This window comes from Peromyscus eremicus, chromosome 8a (assembly GCF_949786415.1).
Source record: "Peromyscus eremicus chromosome 8a, PerEre_H2_v1, whole genome shotgun sequence".
In the NCBI taxonomy this organism is placed as follows: Eukaryota; Metazoa; Chordata; class Mammalia; order Rodentia; family Cricetidae; genus Peromyscus; species Peromyscus eremicus.
Genome location: NC_081423.1, coordinates 53,843,912 through 53,860,296, shown reverse-complemented (window position 1 = coordinate 53,860,296; position 16,385 = coordinate 53,843,912). Strand labels below are relative to the sequence as shown.

At 49.7% G+C, this 16,385-nt stretch overlaps 3 protein-coding genes across 3 annotated transcripts; 1 reads left to right on the top strand and 2 right to left on the bottom strand.

The window, feature by feature from the left end:
* Positions 1-803: 803 nt before the first annotated feature.
* LOC131916165 (platelet glycoprotein Ib alpha chain-like) lies at positions 804-3,054 on the bottom strand. Its single transcript, XM_059269474.1, has one exon. It carries the CDS (start codon positions 3,052-3,054, stop codon positions 922-924), a length of 2,133 nt encoding a protein of 710 aa, XP_059125457.1. The 3' UTR covers positions 804-921.
* Positions 3,055-12,050: 8,996 nt separating this feature from the next.
* Positions 12,051-16,326, top strand: LOC131917322 (acetylcholine receptor subunit epsilon-like). The gene is made up of 9 exons (XM_059271077.1): positions 12,051-12,602; positions 12,814-12,956; positions 13,038-13,082; positions 13,188-13,297; positions 13,401-13,556; positions 14,019-14,119; positions 14,435-14,635; positions 14,715-14,829; positions 16,021-16,326. The coding sequence occupies exons 1-9, from the start codon at positions 12,557-12,559 to the stop codon at positions 16,148-16,150; spliced, it is 1,047 nt and encodes a 348-aa protein (XP_059127060.1). The 5' UTR covers positions 12,051-12,556; the 3' UTR covers positions 16,151-16,326.
* LOC131917323 (uncharacterized protein C17orf107-like) lies at positions 14,906-15,959 on the bottom strand. The gene is made up of 4 exons (XM_059271078.1): positions 15,786-15,959; positions 15,473-15,673; positions 15,111-15,389; positions 14,906-15,029 (listed from the first exon to the last, which is right to left on the bottom strand). Exons 1-4 carry the CDS (start codon positions 15,849-15,851, stop codon positions 14,967-14,969), a joined length of 609 nt encoding a protein of 202 aa, XP_059127061.1. The 5' UTR covers positions 15,852-15,959; the 3' UTR covers positions 14,906-14,966.
* Positions 16,327-16,385: the final 59 nt, after the last annotated feature.

The following is a 16,385-nucleotide window of genomic DNA, read 5'->3' as shown; positions in this document are numbered from 1 at the left end:
CTGGACGGAACTGAGATGAGGTGTGGAAGAAGGCCTCATTCGTGAGATTAGCAAATGGCAGAATCAGTGGATTTGGGGGATAGGAGGGTCCTGTTACATCCAGCTTTGCAAGAACAGACCTAAGACTCTTCAGTCAAACTCACCAGGATGACACCCTTTCCCAATCCTGACCTGGCCAGTACAGAGGCTTGTGCTCTGGAGGTTGTGGGTGTGAGGAATGTACCCCACCTCTGCTGCAGGCAGACAGGCTTTAGCACTGGCTCTCAGCTCTAGGGCATTGTTCTGTTCTGGAGTTGATGTTTGAGGTAGCCTGGTGGGTCCTCAAATCCTGCAGAAGAATCACTAAGGTAGAGGAAGTACCCCTTATGTCCACCTACCCACCCTGAGCTACAACTGGAGGTTTGTTGGGTGGTTGGGGTCAGGGTGGGACAGTTAGGACTTGGGAATTCTTGTACCAGGTGTTCCAGCCATTCTCAAGTCCCAAAGAAAGCTACATTTCCTTTTTAAAAACATTTTTATTATACAGGAAATGCTGGTGGAAAACTAAGAAGTGTTACAGGGAAAAAAATATTCATGGACCTTAGGGATAGTGTTCCTGTCTTGACTAATGGCTTTTCGAGTTTTCTTCCATGTGAGAAAAATGCTCCACTTCTATTTGCTTTTCTAGCTCTTACCCAAATGGTAGCAGTGACCATATGGCCTGGCAATACTCTAAGCAACATAGGGAGCTTGATTCTATGACCACCTGGTTCCATCACCTCACTGCCTCTCGATGTGTGAGGTCTGGATGTGAAGAGGGGGCTTCAGATAAAGAAGTAAATAGCATGCCCCTGTGGCAGTCTCATCTCCCACCTCACCGCACTCCCAGCTAGATCCCAGTAGTGTCTTTTGAGTCTTTCAGGATCTCCAACGTACTCACCTTCACAGACTGTGGCCTGAGTACCTAATACCCACTGTTCCCAATAGGTCCTGACCACGACCCTGGCTCAGAGCTGAGGGCCTTCGTCCTGCTACCAGAGGCCCAACACGCCCATTAGGCCTTACCCATAGGAAAAGGCTAGAACGGAAAGTAGGGAGTGACCCTTGAAGGAAGAGGAGCCAGGCCCTGGGCACAGTTACTTGTCTTCCCCTCTGAACCTCCAGACTTGTGGTGTGTGTGCTTGTGGCCAAGGCAGCAGAGAGGCCCAAGTCCAGAGTGTGTGGTTTTATGTGCCAGATCCAGGTCAGCAACAAGATGAGTACCACAGAGGCAAATAGGAGCCAGAGGAGAGCCAGAATATAGAAGCCCAGGGGGAGGAGGCAACAGAACTCAGAGTTAAACAAAGGATCGCTTTTGAAAGTGTCAGAATTCCCTTGAGCCATCTCTTGGAAAGTTAGGAAGCTGTTCAACTCTGGGGTCGTTGTGATGGATTCTAAGAGTAAAGTGAGTTCTGTGGTAAAGAATAGTTCTGAAATGGTCTCATTTGGGACAGATGCCCAGGTGGTAGTGAACACTGGGGTGATGTTGGACACTGGAGTGGTTGGGATGGTGATGGGCTCTTGTGTGGTTGGGGTAGTGCTGCTGGGCTCTGGGGTAGTTAGGGTGGAGGTGGTGGGCACTGGAGTGCTGCTGGGCTCTGGGGTAGTTAGGGTGGAGGTGGTGGGCACTGGAGTGCTGCTGGCCTCTGGGGTAGCCAGGGTGGAGGTGGTAGGCTCTGGGGTAGCCAGGGTGGAGGTAGTAGGAATTGGTGTGGTGCTGAGCTCTGGGGGAGCCAGGGTGGAAGTGGTGGGCACTGGGTTGGTGCTAGGTTTTGGGGTAACCAGGGTGGAAGTGGTGGGCTCTGGAATAGTCAGAGTGGAGGCTGTAAGCATTGGTGTGGTGCTGGGCTCTGAGCTAGTCAGGGTAGAGGTAGGCTCTAGGGTGATTGGGGTGATTATGGGTATAGTTTTGGGGTTTACACTATAAGAGTGCACATTGGATTTCATGGTCTGTGGGAGTGTGGTGAAACCTGGGATCTGTATGTGTGTGGATGTGTACTGTTTGTTAGTGGGTTTGTGGGTTGGAGGCCAAGAAGGCATTTGGCTGTCTGGAGAGGTAGGAGTCTCTAAGAGTAGACCCCTGTGGGTAGTATGGGCTTTGGTGTTAGTAGAGAATTTGACCTCAGCCCTTGTAGCAGGTACATCAGAGAAATTATCATAGTCATCATAGTCTATATCTCTATCACCACTGATAGGACAACCCTTCCCTGGGTAGGAGTAGACAGGTGCAGAGCCCAAATTGGCACATCTTACACTGGCCACATTAGGGGTCATGGCCTTGACATCCACACCCTTCTTCCATAAGTAGACATTGTTGGAATTTTGCTGGAGCCAGTTGCGGAAGTAGAGGATATCACAATCACAATACCAGGTGTTGCCATGGAGAAAAACAAAAGGCAAGAGGAGGGTCCCAAAGAAGCCCTTTGGGACTGTACGAAGCCAGTTCCCTTGGAGGTAGAGGGTGTCAAGCTCTTCCAGCCCATCTAGGAGCCCAGGGGGTAACTCACGCAGTTTGTTGTTGGCCAGATTGAGTTTGTTCAGCTTGGTGGTGAACATGAAGAGTCCAGGGGACAGACTTCTCAGATTATTGTTCTGCAGGTAGAGCTCTTGGAGTTGGCTTAGACCTTCCAGGACACCGGGAGACAGTGATTCCAACTGGTTGAAGGAGATGTCAAGGATGGTGAGTGCAGGCAGAGCCTGACCTAGGGAGGGCAGACTTCGCAGATTATTGTGGGATAATTTCAGGTTATCCAGCTTCGACAGTTTCTCATCAGTCTGCAGGCTGGTCAGCTCACATTCATCCAGGTCCAGCTGAGTGAGGTGAGTGAAGTGTGCCAGGGATGCTGTGGAGAAGGCACCCAGTTTGTTCTTGCCCATGTGGAGGATGCCTGTGTCTGCTGGCAGGTCTGCGGGCAATGCAGTCAGCCCCTGGTTCTCACAGTTCACTTCCAGCAAGCTGGTCACTTTGGAGACATCACAAGTGGGATGGGAATGTGAGGGGCTTGGCAGCAGGAACAGCAGGATGAGGAGAGCCATATGAACCTGTGGGCAAAGGGAGTTTAAAGGATGCCACCCTGTCCCTTGGCATAATTTTCCTAGGCTCCAGCCCTCCACTGCTCTAGCTCTCAGGATGCCTTCCAGAAACAGCTTCCATACCTCCCAGACTTTTCCCTCTCTTCCACCCCTGTCCTCAGTCCTTAGTTCTTGGTCCCCCTTCAGATCCTCCTCCTCTGGTCCCAGGCCCAGCTTACAGTCAGGCAGAAAGACCTCTGAAGGCACGGAGCTTCTTCCAGGGTATGACTGGGTCCTTCTCTCTTCAAACACCAAGGAGAGCCAGGCCAAGAGCAGGAAAAAGATAGAGGACCTGTGGAGGAAATGACAACCTGATAAGCAACTCCTGTGACCCAGGGAACAGTCTCCCTCCAGCCACAAGCCCTTATCACCTCTCTCCACATCTTTCCCCAGAACCCTCTTTGGTTTTACGCTCTCCCTTTCCTGCCACCCTGGAAAGATCTAGAGACTCTCCAACCACCAACTTTGTGCAGCTTCTACCTGCTGCCTTCTCTCCTCACCCTCCATAGCTGTTCTTAGAGATGCCTAATTTTCCTCTCTGCTCCCTTACAGCCCACTGCCACCTTTCCTAGCCCTAAACTGACACCCCCCAACCTGGGGCTGCTGGCCTCTATTCTTATATTTTTTTTTTTGGTTTTTCAAGACAGGGTTTCTCTGTGTAGCTTTGCGCCTCTCCTGGAACTCACTTGGTAGCCCAGGCTGGCCTCGAACTCACAGAGATCCGCCTGGCTCTGCCTCCTGAGTGCTGGGATTAAAGGCATGCACCACCACCGCCCGGCCTTCTATTCTTATATTTTTTAAATAAATAAATATCTCCTTTTTTTGTGGGTTACAGTCTGATTGTCCTTTGCTTTATATCTAGTATCTACTTTCTAGTGAGTACATACCATGTTTGTCCTTCTGAGTCTGGGTTACCTCACTCAGAATGATTTTTTCTAGTTCTATCCTTTTGCCTGAAAATTTCATGATGTCATTGTTTTTCTCTGCTGAGTAGTACTACAATGTGTATATATATATGTACCACTTTTTCTTAATCCATTTTTCAGTTGACGGGCATCTAGGTTGTTTCCAGGTTCTGGCTATTACAAATAGTGCTGCTATGAACATAGTTGAGCATGTATCTTTTTGGTATGATTGAGCATTCCTTGGGTATATGCCCAAGAATGGTATGGCTGTGTCTTGAGGTAGATCGATTCCCAATTTTCTGAGAAACCGCCATACTTATTTCCACAGCGGTTGTACAAGTTTGCACTCCCATCAACAGTGGAGGAGTGTTCCCTTTGCTTCACATCCTCTCCAACATTGGCTGTCATTAGTAGTTTTGATCTTAGCCATTCTGACAAGTGTAAGGTGGTATCTCAGAGTCATTTTGATTTGCGTTTCTCTGATGAATAAGAATGTTGAGCATTTCCTTAAATGTCTTTCAGCCATTTGAGATTCTTCCTTTGAGAATTCTCTGTTTAGCTCTATAGCCCATTTTTTAGTTGGATTGTTCAGTATTTTGATGTCTAGTTTCTTGAAATATTTATATACTTTGGAGATCAGTCCTCTGTCAGATGTGTGGTTGGTGAAGATCTTTTCCCATTCTGTAGGCTGTTTTTTGGTGTTATTGACCATGTCTTTTGCCCTACAAAAACTTCTCAGTTTTAAGAGGTCCCATTTATTAATTGTTGCTCTCAGTGTCTGTGCTACTGGTGTTATGTTTAGGAAGTGATCTCCTGTGCCAATGCGTTCAGGAGTACTTCCTACTTTCTCTTCTATCAAGTTCAGTGTAATTGGATTTATGTTGAGGTCTTTGATCCACTTGGACTTGAGTTTGTGCATGGTGATAGATATGGATCTATTTGTAATCTTTTACATGTTGACATCCAGTTATGCCAGCACCATTTGTTGAAGATGCTTTCTTTTTTCCATTGTATAGTTTTGGCTTCTTTGTCAAAAAATCAATTGTTCATATGTCTGTGGATTAATGTCAGTGTCTTCAATTCGATTCCATTGGTCCATATGTTGGTTTTTATGCCAGTACCAAGCTGTTTTTATTACTATAGCTCTATAGCAGAGTTTGAGGTCAGGGATGGTGATGCCTCCAGAGGTTGCTTTATTATACAGGATTCTTTTAGCTATCCTGGGTTTTTTGTTTTTCCATATGAAGTTAAGTATTGTTCTCTCCAAGTCTGTAAAGAATTGTGTTGGGATTTTGATGGGGATTGCATTAAATCTGTAGATTGCTTTTGGTAAGATTGCCATTTTTATTATGTTAATTCTACTTATCCATGAGCATGGGAAATTTTTCCATTTTCTGATACCTTCTTCAATTTCTTTCTTTTTTTAAAAAAGATTTATTTATTTATTTATTTATTTATTTATTTATTTATTTATTTATTATGTATACAATGTTCTGTTTGCCTGTATTTCTGCAGGCCAGAAGAGGGAGCCAGATCTCATTACAGATGGTTGTGAGCCGCCATGTGGTTGCTGGGAATTGAACTCAGGACCTCTGGAAGAACAGCCAGTGTTTTTAACCTCTGAGCCATCTCTCCAGCCCCCAATTTCTTTCTTTAGAGACTTAAAGTTCTTATCAAACAGGCCTTTCGCTTGTTTAGTTAGTGTTACCCCAAGGTATTTTTTATTATTTGTGGCTGTTGTAAAGGGTGATGTTTCTCTGATTTCTTTCTCAGCCCTTTTATCATTTGTGTATAGGAGGGTTACTGATTTTTTTGAGTTGATCTTGTATCCTGCTACTATACTGAAGGAGTTTATCAGGTGTAGGAGTTCCCTGGTAGAATTTTTGGGGTCAGTTATGTATACTATCATATCATCTGCAAATAGTGAAAGTTTGACTTCTTCCTTTACAATTTGTATCCCTTTGATCTCCTTTTGTTGTCTTATTGCTCTAGCTAGAACTTCCAGTACTATATTGAATAAATATGGGGAGAGTGGACAGCCTTGTCTTATTCCTGATTTTAGTGGAATTGCTTTGAGTTTCTCTCTGTTTAATTTGATGGTGGCTGTTGGCTTGCTGTAAATTGCCTTTATTATGTTTAGGTATGTTCCTTGTATTCCTGATCTCCCTAAGACCTTTATCATGAAGGGGTGTTGGATTTTATCAAATGCTTTTTCAGTATCTAATGAAATGATCATGTGGGTTTTTCTTTCAGTTTGTTTATATGGTATATTACATTGACAGATTTTTGTATGTTGAACCATCCTTGCATTCCTAGAATGAAACCTACTTGGTCATGGTGGATAATTTTTTTTGATGTGTTCTTGGATTCAGTTTGCCAATATTTTGTTGTGAGTTCCGGGGATCAAATTCAAGTCATCAGGCTCAGTGGCAAGCAACCCTTCCCAGCTAAGCCATCTCGCTGGCCCATCAAGTACAACATAGTCAGATGTGGTAGTTCATGCCCATAAGCTCAGCTCTTAGGAGGTGTCTTAAGTTTTCTATTGCTGTGAAGGGACACCATGTCCACGCAACTCTTTTTTTTTTTTTAAAGATCTATTTATTCATGTATTTTATGTATATGAGTGCTCTGTTTCCATGCACACCAGAAGAAGGAAACTGATCCCATTACAGATGGTTGTGAGCCACCATGTGGTTGCTGGGAATTGAACTCAGGACCTCTGGAAAAGCAGTCAAATGATCTTAACCACTGAGCCATCTCTCCAGCCCTGTAAAATTTTTAAATGTCAGGAAATGGAAACCATAAATCAAAAGCTTGGATTCAGAGCTGAATAAAACCATCATGAATGCTTTTAATAGATTGGATAAAATGAATTACATAATCATTTGATCTTAGCTGGGTCAGTATGAAAGTCCTTCTGAGCCAGGTGGTGATGTCACACGCCTTTAATCCCAGCACTTGGGAGGCTGAGGCAGGTGGATCTCTGAGTTCAAAGCCAGCCTGGTCCGCAGAGAGAGTTCCAGGGCAGCCAGGGCTACAGAGAAACCATGTCTCAAAAAAACAAACAACAAAACAACAACAAAAACAGGAAGCCCTTCTGAAAGGCAGCTTACCTCACTGTTCTTCCACCTGGTCCTGAAAGCCACCTCAGAGTGCTATGTGCCCCCTTCCTCAGGAGGAGCTGCCACAGACAGAAGAACAGCGGGGGTCTAGGCTGGGCCCTTCAACAATGCGTTCTTTAGATTACTGTTCAGAAACAAGATCATGACAGTACACCCCCCCACCCCAGCCACCCACACACACACAGTGAGGCTCACGTGGGCAATGGGGAGCAGCCGGGAGCAGATACAGCTGCCCAGGTCCTGGCAGATGAAATGTACCAGGGCTGGACTTCATTGGTTTACCTCATTTTTTTTCCTATTAGGAAACCCAAAACTAAACATCTGAGAGGGTTAGACCCAAGTCCAAGGGAAACTGGACCTGTTGCAGATCTTAATCCTGAGCTAAGGTTAGGATTATTTGCCCAACCATGGTGGTACCTGCCTTTATTTTCAGCACTCGGGAGGTAGAGGCAGGTGGATCTCTGTGAGTTTGAGGCCAGCCTGGTCTACAGAGTGAGTTCCAGGAAAGGCACCAAAACTACACAGAGAAACCCTGTCTCGAAAAACGAGAGAGAGAGAGAGAGAGAGAGAGAGAGAGAGAGAGAGAGAGAGAGAGAGAGAGAGATATGAAAAAATACCGGCTGCAGTTTCCTGGAGACTAAAGTGAATCATTCTGAGGGAGAGCTGATGAAGACAGGAAATACACACCCCAAAATCGCATTCAAGACATGCGTGGAACTGACAGCATTCGGTGCGTTTAGCTCCCATGAGGAAACAGACAAACCATGCCGCTTAGAAGAGGGTTTGACGGACCGAGCCACCGCGACCAATGCTCTTTAAGCTGTAGATAGGCGACAGGTGTACAGTGTTCCTAAGCTGTATCTCACGCTGGTTTGGGGTTCATGATAGCATCTATCACTGAGTTCCCTGTGCTCCACTAAGAACTCCTTCCCCATATTCCTTAAAGAAAAAAAAATACTGGCTGCTCCTCCAGAGGGCCTGGCTTCAATTCCCAGCACCTCTTTCTTTCTTTTTTTTTAGGTGCCAGGTTCTCTTTTTACTGCATTTTATTCTTGCAGGAACTAACCAGAGTCCTGTGAGAGCTACATCATACCCTAAATATAAAAAAAAATTACATATACTTGTAAAACTTCGGAATATATATTTTGAAAAATAAGTATGTACCCACATTTATTATGTGAAAAAAGATTATTATTATTATTTATTTATTTATTTTTTTTAGCCAGGCATGGTGGTACACACCTTTAATCCCAGTACTTGGGAGGTAGAGGCAGGCCTGTGAGTTTAAGGCTAGCATAGTCTACAGAATTTCAAACTATTCAGGGTCCAGAGCGCCACAGAAAGACCCTGTCTCAAACAAACAAACAAAAAAAAAAAACTTCTACTTCTTAGCTCTAGAAATACAGCTCAGCAGTAGAGCACTTGAGGCGTAAACTGGGTCCCCAGTACCATGAAAAGAAAATATTCCACTTTTTTTCAGTGCTGATGAACCCAGGGTTCCTATCCTAGGCAACTACTTTACCACAGACTACATCCCAAATCCTAAAAATTCTAATAATGAGGGACTTAGGAGAAAGATGTTAACATGTTTAGCCAAAAGAAGTGTTGAGACAGCCAGGTGTGGCAGTGTACACTTTTCTTTAATATCAGCACTCAGGGGGCAGAAACCGATGGATCTCTTGAGTTCAAGACCAGGCAGAGCTACATAGTGAGGCCATGGGTAGCCAGCCTGTGGGAGAGCAGCACCCCAGCCCTCAGGAACCTCTGGGCCAGGCTGGATTGCTGAAGGCTGCGCTTGTCCCTGACTGTCTCCGTCAGCTGTAAGCTGATAACAGCAGCCTGGTGCACTTAAAATGTAGCCAAAAGAGTGTGTTCCTGAGCTGTCTGCTTGACAGAATTCCCAGGGACCCGGCTTGGGTCAGGTCTCCTCCCTGGAACTAGTCACTTCTGGTCAAGGAGCAGGAGCGTCACTCTTAGTGGCTAGCTGTCTTAGTCACTCTGCTGCTGCTGTGAAGAGACACCATGACCAAGGCAATTCACAGAAGAAAGCATTGAACTGGGAGCTTGCTTACCATTTTAGAGGGCAGATCTGTGATCATCCTGGTGAGAAGCAGACAGGCATGGTGCTGGAGCAGTGCCAGAGATCCTGATCCTGATCCGCAGGCAGCAGGCAGAGATGGACAAAGGGCCTGGTGGGGGCTTTGGAAACTTCAAAGCCCACCCCAGTGACAGATCTCCTCTAAGGAGGCCACACCTGTTCAGCAAGGCTCCATCTCTTCCCTAACAATTCACCAGCTGGGGATGAAGTATGCAAATGTTAGCCTATGGAGGCCAGTCTCATTCAAACAATCAATCCTCTGGACTTGTGGTAAGAGAGAATAGTTCTCAGTGAAAGGCTGCAGCAGTTCATTTAGGCTGTTTATTTGTCCAGGAGATAATTATCACGCAGACTCTACTAAATGCCTTGAACACAGCCAGCCAGCAGGGCTCCGCCATCAGCTTGCTTCCTAAGGAGGGAAGAGGTGCTGGGTTAGGGTCGACTGGATGCTCCTTAGCCTGGCTCTGCTAACCCACCTCCCCTGCTAGGAAAACGGGAGCAGCTATTTGTTCTAAACACAGAGGGGGCCCTCCTGCGGCTAGCTGGGGCATGGCCTTTGAGAAGGGCCCTGGTGTCTAGGATGCAGCAGCCCCAAGCTCTGTGGCCGGGGCAGCTGCAGCTGTTCAGACTTGCTAGCCAAGAGTAGTTGGCGAAGGGAGTGGCTTCCTGTTGAGTAGGGATCTTTGCTAGCTTGTAAGTCAGCTCCCAGAGAAACGGGAGTTTTCATCCCACAAATACAAAATACAAGACGGGCTCGCAGGCATGTTCCCAACACCCCCAGCTGGTTGAGGGAGTGGGGGGGGGCTTACACCCCAGGTTGTCCCTATCCCCCCTTTCTGCTCTGCTCCTAATGCTCAGGAATGGATGGGGCAGTGGTGTACGTCTGTGCACAAAGGTGGAGGTCAGAGCACAACTTGCAGGAATTGGTCTGCTCACTCCTTTCTTCGGGTGGGTCCAGGGGAACAAACTCAGTCATCATTGGCATAGGTACCTCTACCCTGAGCCATCTCACTGGCCCACATTGGTGTCTTTTTGGTTGGTTCTGTGACTTACTGAGTTTTCACCAAGGCTGTTCCTGTGACCACGGGTTTGGAACTATCCCATGGAACTTGGTGAGCTCAGCAGTGGGTCACGTGGGAGTCTTAAGCCAGTTTCCTGACTCAGGCTTCGGCATCCCTGCCTTTGTGGCCTCAGGCAGATGGTGATGGGAACCCAGGCTGAACTAGCTGTATCTGCAGAGAAGCCAAGAGGTCAGTTTGGGGCCAAGACCATGGCGAATGGTGCAGACGTTGGGAGGAGGCTGAAACTACACAGAAAAAAAAGGCAGTACCCAGAGGTCGGTAGAGAGGGGAGCACCTGGTAAACAGCAGCAGAAAGTCCAGGCAGGGCCTGACCAGTCCCCAGCAGACACTGTTCCAGAGTGTTGTGGCCACTGTGGATGCGTTACAGGAAACCTATAGGGAGCCTTGATATTCTTAAGACAGGTCTTTAAGGGGCTGATCCACCAACAGCTCATCTCACCTTGCCCCATCCTTTCTAGCTGTTTCTCTTCATAAGTTTCCCTGCTGCTAAATACTAGAAGCCTCTTTCTCTCCCTCTCCTCCCTTCTCCTTGCTTCCCTTCCCTTTCTCCCCCCCCCCACAACTTTTAAACAGAGTTTCTCTGTGTAGCCCTGACTGCCTTGGAACTCACTCTGTAGCCTAGGCTAGCCTTGAACTCAAGAGATCTGCCTGCCTCTGCCTCCCAAGTGCCACCACCACATGGCCAGAAGCAAGCCTCATGAACCTCTATAATCACAGTATCTGTGTTGTAAGTGCCCACTAATGTTTGGACAAATGTCTGCATTTAGCTCAGTGCTGCTTGGCCCAGGCTCTAACTCAGAGACTGGATTAAGCAGCAGCAGCATGGCCTTCAAGGTGGTGAGCTCACGCCCACAGATGCTTTCTGGGATCCGCAGTGGAAAATGAGAAATAATAAGACAGGTAGCAGAAATGGGTGTCAAGAGAGTGTGAGGAACAGACAAGGGGCCTTAGATGTTTGAGGGACTCTCACAGGTAGGAAAGGAGTGAAGAAACAATGACTGTGTTTGTGAAATGTAAAATGAGCGCAGAGGCACATGATGAGTAAAGTTGACTCGTGAGTCTTAGGCTTCATCACCAATGCACCTGCGTGAATGGCCCTCAGCTGTAGACTCTTCATGCATTTAGGACGGAAGTGGTTGCTTTGCTGGACTGAGGCGAAGTGTAAGGCCTAAGGCATAAAGGGCTTCCGGCTGGGCATTGTGGCAGCACATGTGTGGAATCTCAGCACCCAGGAAGATGAGGCAGGAGGATTGTGTAGTTTGGTCTATGCAACAAGTTCTAGGCTAGACTGGCCTATATAGTGAGACCCTCTCTCAAGAAATCCCCTCCTTCAAAAGCCAACAAAAGTCAAAACTATTCCTATACTTCTTACCCCATGAGGAACACCCGGTTAGCTTTTCTCAAGTGCAGATTCTGAGAACCTCACTGCACTGGTACTCACACCTGCAGTCCCAGCCCATGGAAGGCCTAGAGGATCAGGAGTTCAAGGCCAGCCTGAGCTATACATGACTTGCCTTAAAAACAAATAAAACAATGAAACCCAGGCCTGGTGGCTCATGACTGTCATCCCAGCACCCAGGTGGCTGAGGCAGTAAGTTCAAAAGTTCAAGGCCGGCCTGAGCTATACATGACTTGCCTTTAAAACAAATAAAACAAGCTGAGCGGTGGTGGCACACACCTTTAATCCCAGCACTCAGGAGGCAGAGGCAGGCGGATCTCTGTGGGTTTGAGGCCAGCCTGGGCTATAGAGTGAGTCCCCAGGACAGGTGCCAAAGCTACACAGAGAAACTCTGTCTCGAAAAAACAAACAAAAAGGTAACTAAGGGGTAGTATGGTAGGCACAGGATGTTCTCTCCCTGAGCTGCATTCATCAGAACCACCGATACAGGGCAGCCAGCCACACAGAGGATGCCAGGGCATGTTGAGAATGGGGGTCGACACTGAAGACTCCCCTAAAGGCTTGTAGTTTCAAATGTTATCGGAGGCTTGCTTCTCGTGAGATATCAGGTCTGTGGCTACAGAGCTGGCCAGGCCCAGGCAAAGGATGCTGGGATGGGGTGGATAAGGGACACAGGATGGGGCAGCTGCCTCTGGAAGCCACCAGACTGTCCCCAGCTGCAGCAAGGGTAGAGGATCAGGTGACAGTCCCCTAACCCAGCCCCGGAACTAACACCCTCCTCCTCTTCACACAGGCACCTTGGCCGGCCTGCCCCTCCAGCCTGTCAAAGCTCGGAATAACCCCGAGAACCAGACAGCAGGATGGCAGGGGCTCTGCTCAGCGCCCTGCTTCTCTTGGCATTTCTTGGTAGGGACAGGGATCAGGGGGGCCAGGTGGACCCGTATTCCAACCTGAAGGGACTAGGTGTAGGGGGAGATCGTACTTGATGCAATGTTTTTGGTTGAGTAGAAACCCAGAAAGATACACACAGGAAGTCTGCACAGGCCTGGCGGCAGAGAGACACCTTCTGGGCTGCTGCTTCATGTCCAGTGACCCCTTCCTTCTCAATGTATCGCAGGCAGGGGCCAGAGCAAGAACGATGAACTGAACCTGTATCACCATCTCTTCAACAATTATGACCCAGGATCCCGGCCAGTTAGAAGGCCTGAGGACACTGTTACCGTCACCCTCAAGGTCACCCTAACCAACCTCATCTCACTGGTAAGATTGCCCCCACCCTAATCCTGCACTCTCACCTCCAGCCCTAACTCCTGGAACCAGACAGGCTCATTCCTCTTGTAGAATGAGAAGGAGGAGACCCTGACCACCAACGTCTGGATCGGAATTGTGAGTCAGATCTGGGGAGCAGTGTGAGGGTTCCCAGCCAACCCCTTTCTTCCAACCCGGTGGGAGATGGCGAGCACACACACCCTTCTATCCTCTACCTCTTAGGACTGGCTGGACTACCGGCTCAACTTCAGCAAGGCCGATTTTGCAGGCATAGAAACCCTGCGGGTCCCTTCAGAATTTGTATGGCTGCCCGAGATTGTTCTGGAAAACAAGTGAGGATTGGCCAGGCTGCAAGGGGGACCGGTTCTGGGGGACTTGGTGGGTGGAAGAGGTCCAGTAGTCTTTTCAATACTGTGACAAGCTCGGTCTTCACAGTATCGATGGGCAGTTTGAAGTGGCCTACGCCTGCAATGTTCTGGTCTACGAGGGAGGCCTCGTGAGCTGGTTGCCCCCGGCCATCTACCGCAGCACCTGCGCAGTGGAGGTCACCTACTTCCCCTTCGACTGGCAGAACTGCTCTCTCATTTTTCGGTGGGAAGAGTCACTTCAAGCAGGAGATTAGGGGCCTGGAGCAGGGGGCAGGGCCTGATGTGGAGGAGCGGGTGGGGTCTCTGTGGAAGGTGTGCGTGGGGACAGCGGAGTGGGGCACTGAAATGAGTGGGAAGCTGGACCTGGGTTTGCAGTAGGGCGGGCACAGGCTTCTTGCTGCCATCTTGTGGTTTTATCCCATCGTCCCAGCTACTCCTCAGGAGGAGTCTGAGGTGTAAAAAAATCACGTGAGTCCAGGAGTTCCTTGAACCACATGGGGAGCCCTGGTGGCCACCAAACCAGACCAAAAGGAAGAGGATCTGGAAGCGGAAGTCGATCTGGAAGCAGATGTGCTGGGGGGATGTGGGCCAGAGTGGAGCCCTAGTGCCCTTCCAGATCCCAGCTTCCGGGGAGGGACTAAGGAGGGCCCCAGCTTCTGGGGTGAAGCCCGGCCCTGTTTCACAGCTCCCAGGCCTACAGTGCTGAAGAGGTGGAGTTCGTCTTTGCAGTGGATGACAACGGCAAGACCATCGACAACATTGACATCGACACGGAAGCTTTTACTGGTGAAGGCCTGTCCCTTTTTCAAAAACCCTTTCTCACGTGAGGCCCAAGGAGGGGACTTGCAGCGTGGGGCTTGACTTGGGCCACACTGCTTGAGCTGGCTCTTCTTGAGGTCAATCTCAGTTGTCACACTAGGCCACTCTCTTCCCTATGGTCTTTCTGCACCCTTACCAGGAATGCCCCTCTCTGCCCATACTTCCCCCATGCTGACAGCCCAGGGTCCAAGTGGTTCACACAGGCCCAGACAGCTGCACCCACCCGCTCAGCCTGGAGTTGCACGTGTGTGGGCTGACTGCGCCCCACCCCACGTCCTGCAGAGAATGGAGAATGGGCCATCGACTACTGCCCAGGCATGATTCGCCACTATGACGGAGGCCCTGCAGGAGTCCCTGGAGAAACTGACGTCATCTACACGCTCATCATCCGCCGGAAGCCGCTTTTTTACGTCATTAACATCATCGTACCTTGTGTACTCATTTCTGGCTTGGTGCTGCTCGCTTACTTCCTGCCTGCTCAGGGTAAGGGATGACCCCTGACTCCTAACCCCAGCCTGGGCTCGCTCCCTGGATGCCTCTCACGGCATGCTCCCTCCTCCAGCCGGTGGCCAGAAATGCACGGTCTCAATCAACGTCCTGCTAGCCCAGACTGTCTTCTTGTTCCTAATTGCCCAGAAAATTCCAGAGACATCTCTGAGCGTGCCACTACTGGGCAGGTAACCTCAAAGTGGATCCTGCAGAGGTGGTGTATCAGCATGGAGGGCGGAGCCAAAGAAGGCTGGCGTAGGGGACTTGCAGTTGTCCCGTTCTGGGCTTTTATTTGGACACAGGGTGGGGCTGGGACGGTGATGGATTATTTGGTCCCCTCGTTCTCCTCACTGCTGCTGGATGCCACCTTGAGGTCTCCCGAGTGTCTCTGTTGAGAGGTCAGTATGGCTCAGTATATCCTCAATCCCATTTCCTCTGACCCGTATCACACCCCTTATTCCTAACGCACCGGATCCCGGGGGACCCCAAGGCCCAGTTGGCGTAGGGTTTGTTGCAGGGATGAGGTGGACCCGTGCAAACCGCGTCCGCACAGGCAGAGCCACGCCCCCTGGATCAGGTACCGGGCACTTGAGCCAGCTGCTGCTCCAGCTTGCCGAATCCCCTGACCTGCGGCCAGGGCTACGCGGGCCAGCGCCCTACCCGGGTCCCCAGTGTCCGGGGCTGGGCCCAGGCAACCGTCGCCGCTGTCCACTCGCTGCACCTCCTGCTGCAGCCAGAGGGCTGAGATCTGCATTGAGGGCACAGGGGCTAGAGGTCCCCGTTTTCGCCCTCCCCCTTTTCTTCCCATCCCTCAACTCCCCAGAGCTGCACCTCTAACAAGGTGGCGCCAAAGCTCATGATGCTGGTGGCAGCTTCTCTTAGCACCAGCCCTAAGGTGGCCTTCTGGGTAGGCGGCTTATCGGATTCCAGGGAGTCCTGGGACTTAAGTTCTCTGATCCTTTGCACCAGATATTCCTGAGCTGCGGCCACAGCAAGTTCCAGGGAAGATAGAAGCGGAGGCTGTAGGGCCACCTGGAGAAGCAGGGGTAGTGGAGTGGTCTGGTCACATGGAAAGGGTCACAGCAGCAGGCGCTGGAGACCTCTCCAGACGCCACCTTTGGGTGGGCCATTCTCATACCCTCACCTCGGTGGAGCTGTGGAAGTGGTAGACCCACAGCAGGGTGTCCAAGTTGCTGGGAGTCCCCTTCATGTCCGCAACAGATGGTAGGTGCAGGAGGGCGGGGACAATACTGGCGTGATGGAGGGGTAGCCAGGGGAGTAACCCCACCACTTGTACAGAGGTGTTTATGAGGTAGAGGGCAGCTAGCAGCCTCTCTTATTTTGAGGGACGCTGTGACATCATGCCTTTTGGGTCTCAGGTATCTTATTTTCGTCATGGTGGTTGCCACGCTCATTGTTATGAATTGCGTCATCGTGCTCAACGTGTCTTTGCGGACGCCGACCACACACGCCACATCCCCTCGGCTGCGCCAAGTAAGCGCTGGTTGAGGGAAGGACAGCCCAGGGTGGGAGGCGGGCTTGGAACTTACCTCTGCCCTGGCCACAGATTTTATTGGAGCTACTGCCACGCCTCCTGGGCTCGAGCTCCCCCCCAGAGGCTCCCCGAGCTGCCCCACCCGCGAGGCGAGCCTCGTCTGTGGGCATTCTGCTCCGAGCAGAGGAGCTCATCCTGAAAAAGCCGCGGAGCGAGCTTGTATTTGAGGGGCAGAGATACCGGCATGGA